Genomic DNA, 19,481 nt, shown 5'->3' on the forward strand with positions numbered 1-19,481 from the left:
TAGTGAGTTCTAACAAACCTTCAAAGAAATCTAATTGCCTATACTGCTCAAACTTTTCAACTACTTTTAAAAGATTCTATAAAGCTGGGGGAGGAGCAATAGTACAATGGGTAGGGCATTTGCCTTGCACGAGGCTGACCTGGGTTCAATCCCTGGCATCCCATATGGTCCCCCAAGCACCACCAGGAGCAATTCCTGAGTGCAGAGCCAGGAGTAACCCGTGTACATCACCGGGTGTGACCCAAAAAGCAAATAAAAGAAAAAAGATTCTATAAAGCCAATGTTAGTCTACTACTGAAAGCAGAAATAAATACTACTAAGAAAGAAAATTACAGGCCAAAACCCCTAATAAACACTGATGTAAAGTTATGCAACAAAATATTAGTGAATCAAATCCAACAATATTTAAAGAGGGTCATATACCATGATCAAGTAAGATCCATTCATTCCAAGGATGCAAGGATGGTTCATTGTGTGCAAACTGATTAGTGTAATCTATCATATCAACAAAATTAAAATAATATGATTATATCAACAGACACAGTAAACTTTTGGCAAGATTCAACATTCACTCATGATATTAAATAATAACTCTCAACTCCTCCTGGGCGATCTCAGAAGGGATGGGCCAGCCGAACAAAGCCCCACGGCCACGCCTCTGGCTGGACCCCACTGCCCTAGGACTGAGCACCGCAGAGACCCTAATCTGCCAAAAGCATCAGCTGCACTGTTCTTTGTGGCTGAAACTCCGGGGCTTCCTGGAATCCAGAGGGGCGACCTCCCCTCACTACTGTACTTCCGAAAGCCCTGGATGCCACGCTCTGGATGCCATGCCCATGCCTTACTGCCACCAACAGGGGAACCCATCTACCGGCCTCCTCCAGATTCTGCAGCAAGCAGACGAATCCTCAGCCACATCTCCGAGCTCTACAGCACTGAGAGCCCAGCAGTAGCACACAGGTTGGATGGGGTATAACAGAGAAACCAAGCAATCTTGACTAACAAAAACAACACAGAAAGCTTAACTGCGACAACAGCTCGTAAACCCTCAGACAAGGACTCGATGTTCCCATGGGGAGACACAGCGGTTTCACAAATTTTCTTCTATGGAAATATTTTTGTATCCTCCCATTAGCCTTTAATGGGAACAGCAAAATAAAATGAATTGTTGTGGGCCTGCTATGGGGACAGGCTTGAGGGGTGGTTAGGAACACAGAGACGGTGGTGGAGGGAGGTGACGTGGTGGAGGGGTTGAACTTGGAGTACTGAGGCCAGAGAAAAAGTTTGATGGGCTGAGTGCAGGCTTTGCATATGGGAGACTTGGGTTCAATTTCTAACACCACGTGGTTCCCCAAGCACTAGCAGGATCAGTCCCTGAGCACTAAGTAGCACTCAAGAATGTACAGATAGAAGACTATACCTCAAGACTGTACCCATCATACATAGCAAACCCATCGCAGAAACATCATCTACAATTGTGAAGAACTGAAAGCCTTTCCCCAAAAAGCACATGCTTGGAAGCATACGAAAAGATCCCAACTTCATCAGTTACCCAGAAAATAGAATTCTTAAATACACACTACTGTTCTACTATACACAAGTCTGACAATACTAAGTGTCATCAGGGGGATGTGACAACCTTGGAACACAGAGCTCTTCGGTTCTAAGTTTGTGTTTTTGTCGTTGTTGTTGTTATTTTGTTTTTTTAATTACTTTTATCATAACAAATAATTAAAAATTAAAATAACAAATTACTATTTTTATAAAATAAAAATATTAAAATAATAAATCATTAAAATCATTTTTTAAATGCCACCCTGGTGCTTTAGGTCTGATGACTAAGGGTGGAGTAGATAAGATGCCAGGGTTCGAGGTGGGCCACGCAGGGCCGCGGGCACGGGAGGCGAGTGCCCTCCCCCTTGAGCCCCATCCCTGGCCACACCAGCTCCATGCGGTGCCTTGGCTGTGCCTCCATGAGCAAAGGCTCATGTGTGACCATCCTGTCAGGGGACTGGGACCCGAACCTCTCGGGGACGCTCAGTCAGGGCTTGCCTGGGGACGGCTAACTGCAGGGAAACGTACCTTGGTTGGGAAATACCGGCTGAATTTGAACTTCTTCAAGGTCAGGGTCATAGAGTATGTCCCGAAGAACAGGATGAAGGACAGGAGGGCCAGGTCTGGGACAAACTGGCAGGAGTTCCCGAGCAGCCGCCCGCCGTACTTCAGACACTCCTTCTTGCTCAGCAGAGACCAGTCCAGAGCTGTGAGGTTAAGGGGGTTGTACTTGGAGACCAAGCACGGGAGAGAAAGAGTCAGGCCTTCCCGGAGCAGGGGCTGTGTCCTGCCTGCTGCAGCCCCCAGAGAGCCTGCACACCCCTTCCTCCCTCCCGGGACCCCCAGCCCTCCTGGCCCACGGAGCCCGCACAGAGCTCCCAGGAATGACAGCAGGCCCCGTCTGTTTCTTACACACAGGTTAGCCCTGGACGAGCCCCTGTTTGACCTTGCACTTAAGTGTCCAAAACAGGCACTGACTCATCCTCTCTCCTCCTACCGCAGAGGGGAAACACTTACAAGTTCAGAAAAGGCCTCTGAGGTTACATTGCCACTGGGCAGTGTGGCCCAAGAGAGGGGCAGCAAAAGGGGTCAGCTCCAGGGTGCCAAAATGAAAGTTCCTCTCCCCCAGTCCCCAGGTCTCTCTGCAGCTGCTGGCCCTTATTTAGGATTTCCCGCCCTTAGCACCCCCAAAGCTGAGCACCACCCCCAGGCCTCTGCCTCTCATTACCAGGAATCACAACCCAGACCTGAGACGCTGGGGACAGATCCAGGAGAGGCACTAATAAATGCTTGGGGGTCTGTGGAGTGGCCTTGTGGGGTGGGATGGACGGGTGGGAGATGGTCAAGGGTAGGCACCCAGGTAGAAGGCAAAAAAGAAGGTAGGCAGGTGGGCGGGAAGCATCTCTGATGCTCTGTAGTGCACCCTGCCCCCTTCCTTCCTGCTTTCGCTCCTTCCTGTACCCCCACACTTCTGGTATTTGTGTACATGACTTCCACAGAACACATGTTGGGGGTATGGGCTTTGTTTTGCTTTGTTTATTTGTCTGTTTTGGATTTGTTGATTGGGCTTATACCCAGGGTGTGAACCATGCAACGCATGTGCTACCATTGAACTCCATCTCCAGCCCCAAGACAAGTTTCAAAATAGGGTGTGGGGCTGTGGCTAGAGAGATAGTACAGTGGGTCAGCTGCTTGCTTTGCACATGGATGACCTGGGTCCAACCCCCAGCACTACATATGATCCCTGAGCACTGCCAAGAGTGATACCTGAGCACAGTCAGTGTGGTCCAAACCCCCACCCCCAATTTGAAATAAATAAAACATGGGGTTTAGGAGCTAGAAAGATACCAGGGATTAAGGCATTTGCCTGGCATGCTGCCAGCCCCAGTTTGATCCCTGGCAACACCAAGAGTCACCCCTGAGCCCAGAGCCAGGGACAAATCCTGAGTATTGTTGGACGTGGCCCTCTGAACCATTAATTAACCAATTAATCAAGAATTTTTAATGGGAATCGATAACGCACACTTAAAATGAGAAGACGCACTCACGACTCTCTGTGGGTGACCCTGGCTGGCCTGGGCGCTGACCTCTGAGAGTCTGGGCTGCCACACATCATCTCTTGCCCAACTCTCTCTAACTTGAACCATACAACACCCAGAGGACTCACCAGAGAAGCGTTGGTGCTGGGCGCGGGCAGGACCGAAGTGTTGAGCGCCGTCGTATTCACTACAGGGGGTCAGGACATGGAGAAGGGTCAGCTCAGGAGTCTCTGCACCCCCCAGAGGCACCCCAACTCTTTCTGTTTGTCTCTGTTTGGGGGGGCGCCCCATTGATGCTCAGGGCTTACTCCTGGCTCTGTACCAGGAATTGCTCCTGGAGATGCTCAGGGGCCGGAGATGGCACCCAGGTCAGGGAGGGCAATGCAAGTGCCCTTCCCACTATACTTACTGCCCCACCCCCAAGCCCCCCACTCGTCGCCCTCTCCCTCCAGTCCCTGGTTCCTCAGAGTCAGAAATAGGCAGCGCATGCGTCTAGAGCCTCTTCTCTCTCCTCACTTTGCAGGGGCAGCAGGACAGAGCCCTGGCCACGCGCTGAGAGGCCAGGCTGGCTGGGTAGCAGAGCTCTGCCCTGAGCGACCAGCTTCCAAGACCCAAACCCTGACTCCCTCTGCTGCTCGGTCAGGAGCAAACAGAAGCTCCTGAACAGACAGGCCCTGTGGGTGGCCTCAGCCCTGGGCCAAGGGCCATGCTCCTAAAAGCTCTCACAGAACTAAACCCCTGGTCCTGCTTGGGGCCAGGCTCTTCCAGTGTCTCACTAGATTTCTAAATTCTCAAGAGCCTCCCATATTTACAGATGGGGTAACTGAGGCCCCAAGAGGACAATAACCTTCCCACGGCTCATCAGCTCATTCGTGGCAGGTCCCTGATTCACCTCCAGCCCCCCAGAAAACCAGCCTCCCAGCCCCCATCCCTCCCCGTGCCCATTCCCCGCTCTCCTCGCCTGAGTCAGTGCGATCAGATTTTTAAGTCCTCTGGTCCTGCAAGAACCTTCTGGTTCTCTGCCCTAACTGTGCCATGAGTTGGGGAAAGTTGGAGAAAAAGGCAAACCAGGGCCACGACCTTAATGCCAAATGGGAACCCAAAGGTGCTGCTTGGCCCTTCACTCCACATCTGCTCTGTGCTCCCTTCGCCGCGCTCAGGGGGCCGCCCTGTAAGCTGAGTGAGGAAGGGTGCGCTGTGGGACAGGACAAGAGGCGGGAGAAACTCCCTTCCCTCGAGGATGTGGCCTTTCATTCGCAAGGCAATCTGGGAGGGGTCCTGGCTTCCCCTCTGCCCCTGCCCCCACCAGGGCCAGGTCCTCCTCTGTTCCCTCCTCCATATCAGGGTTGGCTCAGCAGCCAGCCAGGGGCAGGAGCAGGCCCACTGGCCACCACATTGACAATCCACCCCAAAAGCAGTGCTCCCCCAGGCACCTTCCTGCAGACCATCCCAACTGAGACAGGAACCCAGAAGCAAGAAGGGGCATTCAGGCAGCTGTGCAGGGCAGACGGGGTCCCAGGGCCCTTCTCTGTGGCCCACTTCTGGGCAAGGGGGGGGCTGGGAGTGGCTAAGAAGGTCAGTCTTGAGCCAAGGTAGAATATCCCTAGAAGCACCTAGAAACCCATCAGTGCATTCCGATTATCCTGAACAAAGCAGCACTTCCTAGAAATCATGTCATCTTTCTTCGCCAAAGCTGACCAAGAGGTGGAACAGAATTCACAGGGTGCAAAGAAAGCAAAGGAGGAGGTTGATGGGGTTCCCTGCACCACCCCACTAATGTGGGGAGATCTAGAATCCTCCATGATCCAAGCTGTTGGACCAGATATTCCCCGAGTGTTTCTGCTTCAGCTCAGCCATGTTTTTAAACCAATAACTCTGTGGGGCACACTGAAAGCCACTTGGAAATGAAGAACTCTGAGAAGGAAAATTCCAGAAAGAGTCCAAGTATCATAGAGCATTAAATGCTAGTGATTCCATGATGGTACTCACTTGGGATTGAAAGCAGCCAAATCAGTGTGTGCAGCATCGATAAATAGAATACAAATCAGTTACAATGGGAGCATATCAATTTAAAAAGAGAATGTCCCCCAAAATGATCTTCTAAGGAACACTGACAAAGAGCGATTAAGGTTACAGTCAGGCTGGGTTCTCAAGCATGCACCAGAAGCATCCAGAAAGAGTAATATCTGGCAGTACCCCAGATTTTTTTCTTATTCTGCAGATCTAGGATGGAATTCACTGTATATTTTTCATATTTTGAGAGACACAGCAGCAGTGCACAGGGGCTACTCCTGGCCCTGTACTCAGCGGTCACTCTCAGTGGTACTCAAGGGGCCATGGAGTACTGATACCAAGCACCTGCCCTTCCAGCCATTTCTCCAGCTCTGGAGTTTACATTTTAACAAGTTCCCAAGCGCTGTAGATCCTGTTGATCAAGGGACCACACTTTGAGAACCAGGATAATAGCAGGATCCTAAAGGCGGAAGAGACACCAGGCACCCGGGCAAAGCCTGAAGGGGGTGAGAGCTGGTGGGTCCCCTTACACCCCTCAGAGTCTACCCCATATGCTCCGACATCCTCTACCCAAAAGCTTCCCCTCGCAAATCAGATTTCTCTGGTTTGGGTCAGAGCAATAGCACAGTAAGTAAGGCACTTGACTTGCACACAGCTGACCTGGGTTCAATCCCTAACATCCCATATGGTCCCCCGAGCCCCACTAGCAGTGATTCCTGAGTGCAGAGCCAGGAAGAACTCCTGAGTACCACCAGGTATGGAAAACAAAAACAAAAACAAAAAACCCCAAAAGGTTTAGTTTCTCCTACAGAAAAATAATGCTCACTAGACCCCAAATTTGAACCCCCTCTAAGAGATCAAGACATATGCCAGCAAAAAAGAACATCTGTGCTCAGTGCAAAGGGGTGTGGGGCAGGGGTGGCCTGCTGGAGCACTGCCAGGAGTAACTGTCAGGAGTAACCCCTGAGCATCACCAGGTATGACCCAAAACAACAAAAACAACAACAAAAAGATGTACTAAGGAACTGAACAACACAATATCTACTTAGGTCACATTCCATCCCAACCTGGGGAGAGGTTCAAACAGCTCACAGAAGTTCCACAAGATCAGCTAGGGGAACTGGGGCAGTGGAGGCACTTGAGAGTGCCCAGGCCTCTACGTGCTGTCTTTGTGTCCAGCCCACCAGTGTGCAGAGGCAGGTGACGGATCTGCTCATCAAGGCATGATCATGACTGAGAAGGGCTCTCACAGTTCAACATATGGGAGAACAAACTTTACCTCGTCAGCAAGGAGCTAATAGGACCCAGAGGATGACTGGGTTGACCAGTTGACTGATTCGGTCTCCCACCCAAGAATCTCTTCAAAATACTTTTGACAGATCTAAGTTGTGTCCAAGTAATTGGCTCTCACCCACAAGGACCAACACTCCCTCTGCATAAGCCCTTTCCTGAATTCAGCCAGCCTCTGCTCCCTGGAGCTCCCTATCCTTAGTCTGTGCCCTAGCCTGTCATTACAGAGGGTCCCTCTGCACCCGCTGAGGCAGGCTGGCCCTTCTCTTACATCTCTCTAAGAGGCAGACTCACCCTGAGTTCTCCAACTGCTCTTCAGAAGACAGGGTCACCCACCCCGAGACCTCCATGTGTAGGACCACCTCTTCCCCGGGCGGTGACCCACACAAGGTGAATACACGGGCGGCCCTGAGTCCATGTGCACTCAGAGACAGCTCAGGGTCTGGGAGAGACTCTAGGGGCTACAGATCTCCTGCTGGCCTGACGCAGGAATCCCCGGGGAAACTCCTGGCAGCTGTGCCCTCCACATCACCCCACACGGCAGCAGAGCTTGCCTCTCCCCTCGCTGGAGCCTCACTGCTCCGCCCAATCACAAGCCTGGCCCCAGCATTGAGGCCTCACTAGAGCGTCTGTCTCTGATCGCAGGTAGTTCTGGGCCGGGGGTCTGTCTGTGCTCCCTTCTACCCGCAGCCCCTTGGCTGAAGAGGAGGACTGTGTTTCTGGGTTTGAGGAGAGAGTTGAGGTTGGGATGAGAGTTGAGGTTTGTGGGGGAAGATGGGTGGGCAGGGGCCCAAGGCACCTCTGGGGTCACCCGGTCACCTGTGTCAGGGGCGACACATTCGCACTTGTAGGTGGTGATGGAGTCCGGTTTGAAGTCCATGTTGATGGGGTAGTACTTGAAGGCACCGATCATCTTCTTGATGGCATCGTAGATGAAAATGAAGCTGATGAGGGTGGAGAAGCCCTCCTCGGTGAAGCGGGTGATGTACTTGATGATGAAGCTGGCGTCCGTGGCCACCAGGATAAGGCACTGGAGGGCTGAGTGCAGGCCGATCCAGAGGCGAAACTCCATGTAGTCCAGGCCGTTGCCTCTGGAAGGCAAAGGGAGGGACACAAGAGACTCCAGCCCAGAACTCCTGGCGGGACTAGGCCCAGCCCTAGCCTGAGTGCTGCCTCATCCCCTCCCATAGCCCAGGCGTCCTCCGAGAACCAGGGACAGGAACAGTTTTGGAGGGGAATGGAGGGGGGGGTCTGATCTTTGAAAATTCTGGGAGAGAACTCTGACACATGTGCAGTATGTGTGCATTGCTGGGGACCAAATGCCAAGTTTCATGCATGCAAGGCGGATGCTTTATCACCGAGCGACGTGCTCAGGCCCTAGGAGAGGGTCCTGGGAGCAGTGGGCAGTGCTAATCACCCCGTGAAGAGAGCAGGGATCTCTAGACTGGCAGAGCCAAGGCAAGTCCAAGAAATGTCCTCAAGCTGTAGACAGCCTGGAGGGGGTGCCCAGGAGCTCAGGGCTATAGCTAAGCTCCTACTGGGGTCAGGGGGGGCTCCACACCCTCCAGCTGCAAACATTTCTCCTCTACACTGCTGCCTTTCCAGCCTGCCACCCCTGGGCAGAGCGAGCGGACTCTCCTCCCATCCTCTGCGCTGTGCTAATAAGCTGAAAGGCAGAGCCAGAGGGACCCGGCAGCAGGTCCCTCGGGGAACTCCACTGAGGGGTTCTGCGCTGTAGCTATTCCTCTGCCCCTGGCACGGAAGCGGGCATAGGGCCCACCCCAGGGCACCTACTTGCTGAAGTCGAAGAGAAGCTTTTCAAAGATGAGGATGGGCCCCGTGCTGCTGAGGATGATGAGAGGCTGTCCCGAGAAGAGGCAGAACAGGGATCCAGCCATGGCAGTGCCCAGGAAGCTCTCCATCACTCCCTGGGGCAGGAAAGCAGGAGGGACACGCTTGGCAGGAGACCAGAGAGTGCCCCAGGGCCCTGGGTCTTGGCCCATCTCTCCACCGACGCTAGCCCTGGGTAGCTGCACGGCCCTCACATGCCCGTGTCACTCTCACTGCATCGGGACAAAGGCCCTGCCCCTGGCAGCCCTGGTCTATCGCTGACGGAGGCACCTGCCCACTCATGCTTTAGGCCAAGCACTGTGAAGCTTCCAGCACCCAGGTCATCCCTTCTTCAAGCTCTAGAGATCATCCCATTCATGCACTTCAACTCCATAAAGCCTGTACCAGCCACTGTGCCAGGTACCAGGCACCTCGCCATGGACAAGATAATAATGCAACCAAGTTATTTCCAGGCAAGAGTATCTAAGTGTTGGTGTTTCAGGTGAGTTCTTTGTGGAAGGGGTGTGTTCTAAGCATTTCGAGACATTCGGCAGCTTCTCTGGCTTCTGCCCACCAGAAGACCACCCAGTTGCCCCCCCCTTTACAACAGCACAAACTGTCTCCAGATCATGGCCAATGTCTCCCAGGGGCCCAAACAATCCCTTCCTGAGCACATTGGCCAATGAGTGGGAGAAGCTGGGCTGCGGTCAGGAAGTCACTGGTGTTCACTGTGCGAGTGAGATGTACAGACAGCAAGGACGCCAGGAGGCAGACACACAGAAGCTGAGAACCGAGCACTGAGCAGGGAATATTTGGTGGCGGGTGGGGGGACACACCCAGCAGTGTTTGGGGTAACTCCTGGCTCTCTGCTCAGGGATCATTCCTGGTGGGGCACAGGGGACCATACAGAAAGCCGGGGATTGAACTCGGGCTTGGGCACAAGGCAAACGTCCTCCCAGCCGCACAAGGCGCCAGCCCCTGAGGAGGTAATTTTCCCAGGAACAAGGCCAGTGGAGCTCAAAGAGGGACCCAGTGAAAGGCCTGAAGCGAGCAGTGCTGTGTGGGATGGAGAGCTCGGGCCTGACCGGAAGCAGGTGCCAGCTGGGCAAGGCTTTGGGAACACTGGGGGACCACACTCATGGGCACAGGGGCCTGTGCTAAGGCCACATTGGCATTTGGGCTCCTGGGTGAACAGTGACACCCGAGCAGTGAGGCAGACTGGCCGTGCCACGCAGGGGAGCAGAGGCTTCCACAGTGGGGTCTGTGAGTCGGGGGATCCCCAGGGAAGACACATGACAACCCACTCAGAAAGTGGGATGGCTGGAGAAATGCCATCTGTCTTTTAAAAACTATCATGGCCAGGAACTGGAGCGATAGAACAGCGAGTAGGGCATTTGCCTTGCACACGGCCAACCCAGGTTCGATTCCCAGCATCCCATACAGTCCTCTGAGCACCGCCAGGAGTAATTCCTGAGTGCAGAGCCAGGAGTAACCCCAGAGCATCGCCAGGTGTGACCCAAAAAGCATAATAATAATAATATAAATAAAAACTTTCATGGCCAGAGAGATAGTTCAGGGGCCAAGGCGCTTGCCTTGCACAGCAGCTGATGCCCCTTCAGCCTCCTGACACTATGTATGGTACCCTCCAGCATCTCCAGAAGTTACCCTGAGCAGAACCAGGAGCAGCTCCTAAGCGCCGCCTGTGGACCCCAAGCAAACAAATAAAATTGGTCTGGTGAGAGAGTACAGCAGCTAAGGTGCTTGCCTTGCATGTCGCTGACCTAGTTCAAGCCCCGGTACTCCATATGGTCCCCAAGCCCCAGCAGAAGTGATCCTGGGGTACAAAGATAGGAATAAGCCCTGAGTACTTTTTTTTTCTTTTTGGGTCACACCCAACGATGCTCAGGGGTTGCTCCTGGCTCTGCACTCAGAAATTACTCCTGGCAGTGCTTGGGGGACTATATGGGATGCTGAGGATCGAACCCGGGTCAGCCCTGTGCAAGGCAAACGCCCTACCCGCTGTGCTATCGCTCCGGACTCCCCTGAGTATTTTCAGTTGTGGCCCCAAAGTCAAAATAGTAAAGAAACAAAATGAAATCATATTTCTTTTTTTTCTTTTTCAGTCACACCTGGCGATGCATAGGAGTTATTCCTGGCTCTACACTCAGGAATTACTCCTGGCGGTGCTGCAAAGGGGACTATATGGGATGCTGGGAATCGAACCAGGGTCGGCTGCATGCAAGCCAAATGCCCTACCTACTAGCTCCAGCCCCGAAATCATATTTCTAAAAATAATTTTTAATTAAAAAAATTAAGTCTCAATTCTGAGCTGAGATTAAAGGTTAGAGCTTTGTTTTTTGTTTGCTTTTATCAGCTGTTGCTCAGGGCTTGCTCCTCGTTCTGTGCTCAGGGATAACTCCTGGCGGTGCTCAGGAAACCATAGGAGGTGCTGGGGATCAAACCAGAGTGGCCGTGTGCAAACCAAAGGCCGTGCCTGCCCCTTGTACTGTCTCTCCGGCCCTAGTGTGTGTTTGTTAAGTGTGAGAAGGCCACAATAAACTACTTAATTCCAAGTGTGCTAGTCCTATTAATAATGAAGTAGAAGACTCCCTCTAGCGGCGTGCTCTAGGCACACCACCCTTATCTTTAGTAACACAGTTCTGCCTCAGATTTTTCAGTGAGGCTGACAAGTTACTGTCTCCCATGGGGGTGAATAAGGCTACAAAGATGCTCGGCAGTAATGCAGTGCTGCTCTGCCATTTGTGCTCGGGAACCACCGGGGTCTGTTCCTGTTGTTGTTGTTGTTGTTGTTAAGGATAAAGATTACTCAACAAAAGAAACAACAGAACCTGGATGGGAAGCCAGAGGCTTAGCGCCTTACTGCCACCTGGTGGCCACAAATTATCCTGAGGTTTGCAGCCACCGTTCCACATACCTGATAATTGTCAGTGGCATCCCCCAGAAGCCCACCAAAGGTGATTGCATTGGTGATACAGCCGAGGTAGATGAATAGGATGGCAGAGATGGACTGAATGTGGAAGCCATCGTAGAAGTCACTTGGGAACCAAGGCAGCTTTCTTTTGACGTCCAAACACAGGCCACCGAAGAACCTGCTTGAGACAGGCCAAGGGCTGCTTTCTCAGCGCAGAGCCCGGGACGGGGGACGGCTGGACTGTCACAGGCACCCACGGAACCTGAGGTGAGGAGGGGCCCTGGCCAGGGGTGGAAGGGGGCAAGGGTCTTTCTGACAGACTAGAGCAGACGGGGAAGAATGTTTGCATTCAAGCCCTTTGTAAGGAAAAGGTCACTGACGGAGGAAACGGGGAGAGGCCTGAGAGGAAAACACTTTGGGTCGACCTGATGTTGCCTGCGGGCTGGAACCCTGTGGTCCACACGAGGGTGAGGCCCAGAGGCCTGCGCGGGGAACCAGGATGTGTAGGGCTTCAAGAGCTAAGGGCGCCCCGTACTACAGCACAGACGTGGCGACTTCGTACTGGAAGGTGCTCAACTGCACCCCTGGCTTCGGAGTCTGAGGAAACCAGAAACCAACCGGGGCGGTGGGGTGGAGATGGTGGATTGGGCTCAGGGTTTGCCAGGGCTATACCCCACGGTTTCTGACACCATGCGTGCCACGGGTGCCACTGATATCTGGGGCCGGATAACTCTGCTGTGCTCTGGACACTGCCAGTATCCCCTGTGTGAGGATGGGGTGGCGGGCTCGGTCGCACCTGGCTGAGAACTATTGTGGTCCTGTGGCCAGGAACATATAAAACACTGGGCACTATTCTCAACGTCCCGCTCCCAAATCCACATCAACCCCAGGGATGACCAGGGCTGCCAAGGGCACCCAGCCCGGGAGAAGTTTCTCATCTTCTTCCCAAAAAAAGATGCTTGGATAGAGAACCTTAAGGAGGTAAGTTAAGAGGGGGCTGGAATGGTCGTACAGTGGCAGGGCGCTTGCCTTGCTCAAAGCCAACCTGTTCAACCCCGGGCTCCCCAGCCTAGGAGTGCTCTCTGAGCACAGAGCCAGGAGTAAGCCCTGAACACTGTCAGGCATGGCCAACGACAGCAAAAAACCAACTGTTCGTGGGGCTGGAGTCATAGCACAGTGGGTAGGGCTGCATGTGGCCAACCCGGGTTTGATTGCCAGCATCCCATATGTCCCCCTAGCACTGCCAGGAGTAATTCCTGGGTGCAAAGCCAGGAGTAACCCCTGTGTATCACCAGGTGTGATCCAAAAAATAAAATCCTGTTTGTATTAAACTGCACCCCCCCCCCAAAAAAGATATATGTAGGTTTTACCCCATCTCCCAGGATCTGTGAACTGAAACATGTATTTGGAACTCCAATTTCTGCCATTTCTGCAGATATCATGGAACCATGGAGTTAACATGGGGTCACTGGGCCCTGATCCAACAGGTAGATGTTCTAATAAGAGGAGCAGGCCATAGGAAGACAGACAGGCGCGCGCGCAAGCGCGCACACACACACACACACACACACACACACACACACACACACACACACACACACACACGGGGCTACACGCGCAGGAGAACCGCAGGACAGTTCTACCCAAGTCCCCTGCGGAGTGTCACCCTGCTGGCCTCCAGGTCCCAGGGCGCGCGACCTGAAAGGTGCTGGGGAAAGGGGGTGCCCGCGCGTGCCGCTCGCGGGCCTGTCCCCTGCGGGGCGGCCCTGGGCACAGCCCGGGAGGGGCGTGACGGCCGCAGGTCCTCCCGCGGGCGGGTGGGCGGAGAGCCGGCACCTTCCTGTCCAGAGCAGCTCCTCCCCCAGCTCGTGCACCGCGGGCATCTCGCCGTCGTCCCCGCCGCTCCCGCCGCCGGCCCCGGCGCCGCCGCCGCCGCCCGCCGCCGCCGCGCCGCCCGCCGAGCCGTTCATCTGGCCCAGCTCGGCCACCGAGAACACGGACTTCCTGGAAGAGAAGTGGGCACGTGCACTGCGGGGTCCGAGCTGAGAAGGGCGTGGCTGCTCCAGGGCTGCCCCCACCGCAGCCCCCACCCTCCTGCGAACATCCCGAGAGGCTGGAAATAGAGAAAACGGAGGGAAGGGGCCGCCAGGCAAGACACCTAGATTGAGCAGATTTCAGTCTGGCTCCCCCTCCCCCTCCTCCTTCTCTCCTCCTCTCCTCCCCCTCCTCTCTCTCCTTCCCCCTTCCCCCTCCCCTCCTCCTCCTCCTCCCTCTTCCCTTATCTTCATCTTCCTCCTCCTCCTCCTCCTCCTCCTCCTCCTCCTCCTCCTCTTCCTCCTCCTACTCCTTCTCTTCCTCCTCCTCCTCTCCTCCTCCTCCTCATTATTAGTATTATTTAGTGAAATGAAAAGTGAGGCCAGAGGGGCTAGAGCGACTGCACAGCAGGTAAGGCGTTTGCTTTGCGTAGGCTAACCTGGATTCGATTCCCAACATCCCATATGGTCCCCCTAGCACCACAAGGAGTAATTTCTGAGTGCAGAGAAAGGCAGGGAGGGAGGGAGGGAGGGAGGGAGGGAGGAAGGAAGGAAGGAAGGAAGGAAGGAAGGAAGGAAGGAAGGAAGGAAGGAAGGAAGGAAGGAAGGAAGGAAGGGAGGAAGGGAGGAAGGGAGGAAGGGAGGAAGGGAGGAAGGAAGGAAGGAAGGAAGGAAGGAAGGAAGGAAGGAAGGAAGGAAGGAAATAACCCCTGAGCACTGCTGAGTGTGGTCCCCAAACAGCAAAAAAAAAAATTTAAATGTATACCCCCAAAAGTATATGCCCATGTATCTTCAGATCCATTACACTGACAGACGGGTCTCCCCCAACACACACACACACATTCTCATACTCACCTCTTGTCTGCAGAGGGGACCTTCTTGGGGGGCTCAATTCGGATATTGGGGTCCCATTCTCCAGGGGGAAGGACGATGACCTCATCTAGAAACTCATCGATTCCTGCGATCAGATCCTCCCGGTTCCGGGCTTTATATGCCACGTCACTGAAGAGCTGGCGAGGCAGAGAGCAAGGAAGGAGGTGAGGCCCTGGAGAGCCACCTCCGGGACTGCATCACAGTTCTAGGAGAAATCACTCGCAGCCCTTGCTTCTGCTGCCGGCAGGCTCTCCTCAGCCCACCCTCACGCACTGCTGTGGGAACTGGGCAGGTGCAACCTCTTGGAAACAATCTGGACACTTCTCAAAAAAGCAAGAATTCAACTTCCATCTGACAGCAATTCCACTGTTCAGACAGAGGCCCAAAAACACCATGTCAAAAGGACAGTCACACGCCTATGTTCATTCTAACACTATTCACAATAGCCGAAACGGGAAACAGCCTGAGTCCCAGAACAGATGACTGAATAAAGAAACTGTAAGAGTATTAACAGCAATCAGGCAAGAAAAAGAAATCAGAGTGAAATTGAAAAAGAAGACAGGTTATCGCTATTTGCAGGTGACATGGAAAATATTCATAGAAGACCCTAAAGAGTCCACTAAAAACTCTTAGAAACAACCAATACTGCAAAGTTGCCAGCTACAAAATCAGCATACAAAAACAGGTCACATTCTTATGTGCAAATAATGAAGTAGAAGAGAAACATATCAAAGTCACTCTATTGAAAATGGTACCCAGGTGCTGGAGTGATAATACAGTGGGGAGGGTGCTTGCATTGCATGCGGTTGACCCGGGTTCAATCCCCAGCATCCCATAACCTGAGAACTGCCAAGAGTGATTCCTGAGTCAGAGCCAGAAGTAACTCCTGTGCAATCACCATGTGTAACCCAAAATTAATTAATTTTTTAAAATTAAAATGATGTCCAAAACATCAAGTCCCTAGGAATCAACTTGACAAAAGATGTAAGAGTCTTGTCACTGTCACTGTCATCCCATTGCTAATCGATTTGCTCGAGCGGGCACCAGTAACTTCTCCATTGTGAGACTTGTTGTTACTGTTTTTGGCATATCGAATACACCACAGGTAGCTTGCCAGGCTCTGACATGCAGGCGAGATACTCTCGGTAGTTTGCCAGGCTCTCCAAGAGAGGCGAAGGAATCGAACCCGGGTCAGCTGCATGCAAGGTGAACGCCCTACCTGCTGCGCTATCGCTCCAGCCCATAAGAGTCCTATATCATAAAAACTATGACACTTTTTAAAAAGGAGGCCTCAGGATCTGGAAAAATATTCCATGTTCATAGACTAGAAAAATCAATATTGTCAAAATGACCAACCCACCTAAATCATTACATATAGCCAATACAATCCCTATTCAAATTCCAATGACTTTTTCAAGGACTTAGAATGATCAACAACAAAGTTCATATGAAATCCTAAAACACCTCGAATAGCCTAAGCCATAATGAGAAACATCAATTGTGAGATATCTCATTAACTAACCTGAAACTATTTATAATGCTATAGTAATCAAAACAGGAGAGTACTAGAATAAGGACAAACTTTCTGACCAGTGAGTTAGAATTGAGCACCTGAAGTCAAATTCCTGGTCTATGGTCAACTAATTTTTGACAAAGGAGCTCAGTACATGAAATGGAGTAAAGATAGCCACTTTAACAAATGGTATTGGGAAAACTGGTTAACCACATATGCCAAAAATGAAGCTAAATCCATATCTCATGCTTTACACAAAAGTCAGCTTAAAGGGCTGGAGCAATATCTAAGCAGGTAGGGCATTTGCCTTGCACATGGCCAACCCGGGTTCGATTCCCAGCATCCCATATGGTCCCCTAAGCACCTCTAGGGGTGATTCCTGAGTGCAGAGCCAGGAGTAACCCCAGTGCATCGCCAGGTGTGACCCAAAAAGCAAAAAAAAAAAAAAAAAAGTGAATCAAAGACCTGGAGCTCAGACCAGAATCTATAAAATACACAGAAGAAAATGTAGAAAGAATGCTCCAAGACTTGAATCTCAAAGGTGTCTTCACTGATATAATTCCACTGGCAAACTCAGCAAGAAAAAAAAAACTGAATGAATAGGATTAAATCGAATTAAAAACTTTCTGCATAGCAAAAGAAACAGACTAAAACTAAAATCACCACTGAACAGGAAAGAATATTAACATTCAACTCATCAAATACAGGTTCATATGTAAGATATATAAAGCACTCACAAGAATCAACAAAAAAAAAACTAAACCACAAAAGAACAAAAGCAACCACTGTTAGCGTGGATGTGGGGAAAAATGGACCCTTCTACACTGCTGGTGGGAATGCTGACTGGGTCAGCCCTTTTGGAAAAAAATATGGACGCTTCTCAAAAAACTAGAAATTGAGCTCCCATTTGACCCAGCAATACCACTTCTGGGAATATATCCCGGAGAAGCAAAAAAGTATAGTCGAAATGACACCTGCACGTATATGTTCATCGCGACACTGTTTACAATAGCCAGAATCTGGAAAAAACCCGAGTGCCCGAGAACAGATGACTGGTTAAAGAAACTTTGGTACATCTATACAATGGAATACTATGCAGCTGTTAGAAAAGAAAGTCATGAACTTTGCACATAAGTGGATCAACATGGAAAGTATCATGCTAAGTGAAATGAAGGGAAAATACAGCTCAGATAGAGAAGGGAACACCAAGAAAAATGTGGTTGGAGGACCCACTCGGGAAGGGAGATGCATGCTGAAAGTAGACTAGATTGAACATGATGGCCACTCAATACCTCTATTGCAAACTACAACACCCAAAAGGAGAGAGAGAACAAAAGGGAATGCCCTGCCACAGAGGCAGGGTGGGGTGGGGGATGGGATTGGGGGATGGGATTGGGGGGTGGGAGGGATACTGGGTTCATTGGTGGTGGAGAATGGGCACAGGTGGAGGGATGGGTTCTCAAACATTGTATGACGGAAACACAAGCACGAAAAATGTGTAAATTTATAACTGTACCCTCACGGTGACTCACTAATTAAAAAAAAACAACTAAACCAAAAGCCTTACCAAAATATAGGGAGAGGAAATGAACAGATATTTCTCTTAACAAGACAGATTGCCAAGAGGCACATGAAAAAGTTCTCACTATCACTTATTATCAAGGAAATCCAAACCAAGACAATGTGGGGCTGGAGAACTAGTGCAGTGGGTAGGGCATTTGCCTTGTGCAAGGCTGACTTGGGTTCCATGCCAGTATCATATGGTCCCTGAGTACTGCCAGGAGCAATCCCTGAGTGCAGAGCCAAAAGTAAGTCCTGAGCATCCCTGGATGTAGCCCAAAAATCAAATAAGCAAACAGACAACAATGGGATATCATCTCACACCAGGGAGAATGACACATATCCAAAAACACTGGGAATGATCTGTGATGAAAAAGAAATTCTCATCCACTGCTGATGGGAACACCATCTGGTTCAACCCCTTCGGAAAACAATATGGAGATTTCTCAGAAAAGTAATAAAAGAGCCATTACGCATCCCAGCAATTCTACTTCTTGCTATCTATCCCCAATACACAAAAACACTGTACAGGAGATGTGCACACCAGTGTTATGGCAGCACTTAGCACAATAGAGAGGATACGGAATCAACCTAGATGTCCAGGACTGATGGGTGGATAATACAAGTATGGAGCAATAGTACAGCAGGTAAGGCTTGCATTGCACTGGCCAGCCAGGGTTTGATCCCTGTATCCCATATGGTCCCCCAATCTCACCAGGAGTGATTCCTGAGGGTAGAGTCAGGAGTAAGCCCTTTGCATTGCCAGGTGTGACCCAAAAACTAAAAAGAAAAAGTGTGGTATATATATGTATTGAAGAGCTTGGCAAGCTACCTGTGGCATGCTCAATATACCAAAAACAGTAACTAGGACGGTCCTCATTCCCCTGATCCTGAAAGAGCCCCCAATATGCCATCAGGCTACACTAGCACGCAACAGGGACGAATGAAGACATTACTGGTGCCCACTCGAGCTAATCGATGAACAACAGGATGACAGTGATATAGTGATACAGTGATATATATATATAATATATATATATATATATTCACAATGGAATACTACGCAGCTGCAAGAAGGATGGAATCATGCAATGTTGATGGAACTGAAGAATGGAACTTGAATAGAACTGAAGGATATCCTGTTAAGTAAAATAAATCAAAATAAAAATATCAGAAAATCTCTCTTATATGTGGTATCTAGAACAACAAGACAAGGAAATGCAAGTATCAAAGGGCAGATACCTAGACTACCCTAGATGCTAGACTACAGAAATGAGAAGAACAGGGAAGGAATGGAATCGAGAGCAGGATAAGAAGAGATGGACAGGAAGTAGCAGGTCAGGAGCCAAGGGCGGGACCGGAGCGATAGTACAGCGGGTTGGGCATTTGCCTTGCACACATCTGACCTGGGTTCGATCCCTGGCATCCGATCTGGTCCCCTGAGCACTGCCAGGAGTAATTCCTGAGTGCAGAGCCAGGAGTAACCCCTGAGCATCGCCGAGTGTGACCCAAAAAGCAAATAATAATAATAATAATAAATAAATAAATAAAAAGGAGCCCAGGGCCCTGGCACAGCAGTGCTGTAGAGGTACATGTCTAAAACACAGAGCTAATAACATGGCAAACAGGAGGCTCAAACCACAATAACTGAATTTAAAATGTGCCTGTCACGGAGGCAGACTGGAGTGGGGAGAGAACCTGGGAACAGGGTTTGTGGAGAGAAGGTCACTCTGGCGGATTGGTGTTGGAACATCGTATGCATGAAACTCTGTTGTGAGCAACTTTGCAAGTAATGGTTCCTTAATTTTTTAAAATATATTAAATAGAAATAATAAAAAGAAAGC

The 19,481-nt window shown here is 51.0% G+C and overlaps 1 protein-coding gene across 1 annotated transcript in view; it reads right to left on the reverse strand.

Annotated features, from left to right (window-relative positions):
* The window catches only part of SLC4A5 (solute carrier family 4 member 5), a 97,620-nt gene that overhangs the window by 24,798 nt on the left and 53,341 nt on the right, over window positions 1-19,481 (reverse strand). The window contains exons 11-17 of the mRNA XM_055120930.1: window positions 14,547-14,701; window positions 13,495-13,662; window positions 11,662-11,836; window positions 8,691-8,824; window positions 7,716-7,987; window positions 3,722-3,780; window positions 2,083-2,283 (exon numbers count right to left, since the gene is read on the reverse strand). Of these exons, the coding sequence (XP_054976905.1) occupies window positions 2,083-2,283; window positions 3,722-3,780; window positions 7,716-7,987; window positions 8,691-8,824; window positions 11,662-11,836; window positions 13,495-13,662; window positions 14,547-14,701 (1,164 nt within the window). The remainder of the gene's footprint in view (window positions 1-2,082; window positions 2,284-3,721; window positions 3,781-7,715; window positions 7,988-8,690; window positions 8,825-11,661; window positions 11,837-13,494; window positions 13,663-14,546; window positions 14,702-19,481) is intronic.

This window comes from Sorex araneus, chromosome X (assembly GCF_027595985.1).
Source record: "Sorex araneus isolate mSorAra2 chromosome X, mSorAra2.pri, whole genome shotgun sequence".
Classification (NCBI taxonomy): Eukaryota; Metazoa; Chordata; class Mammalia; order Eulipotyphla; family Soricidae; genus Sorex; species Sorex araneus.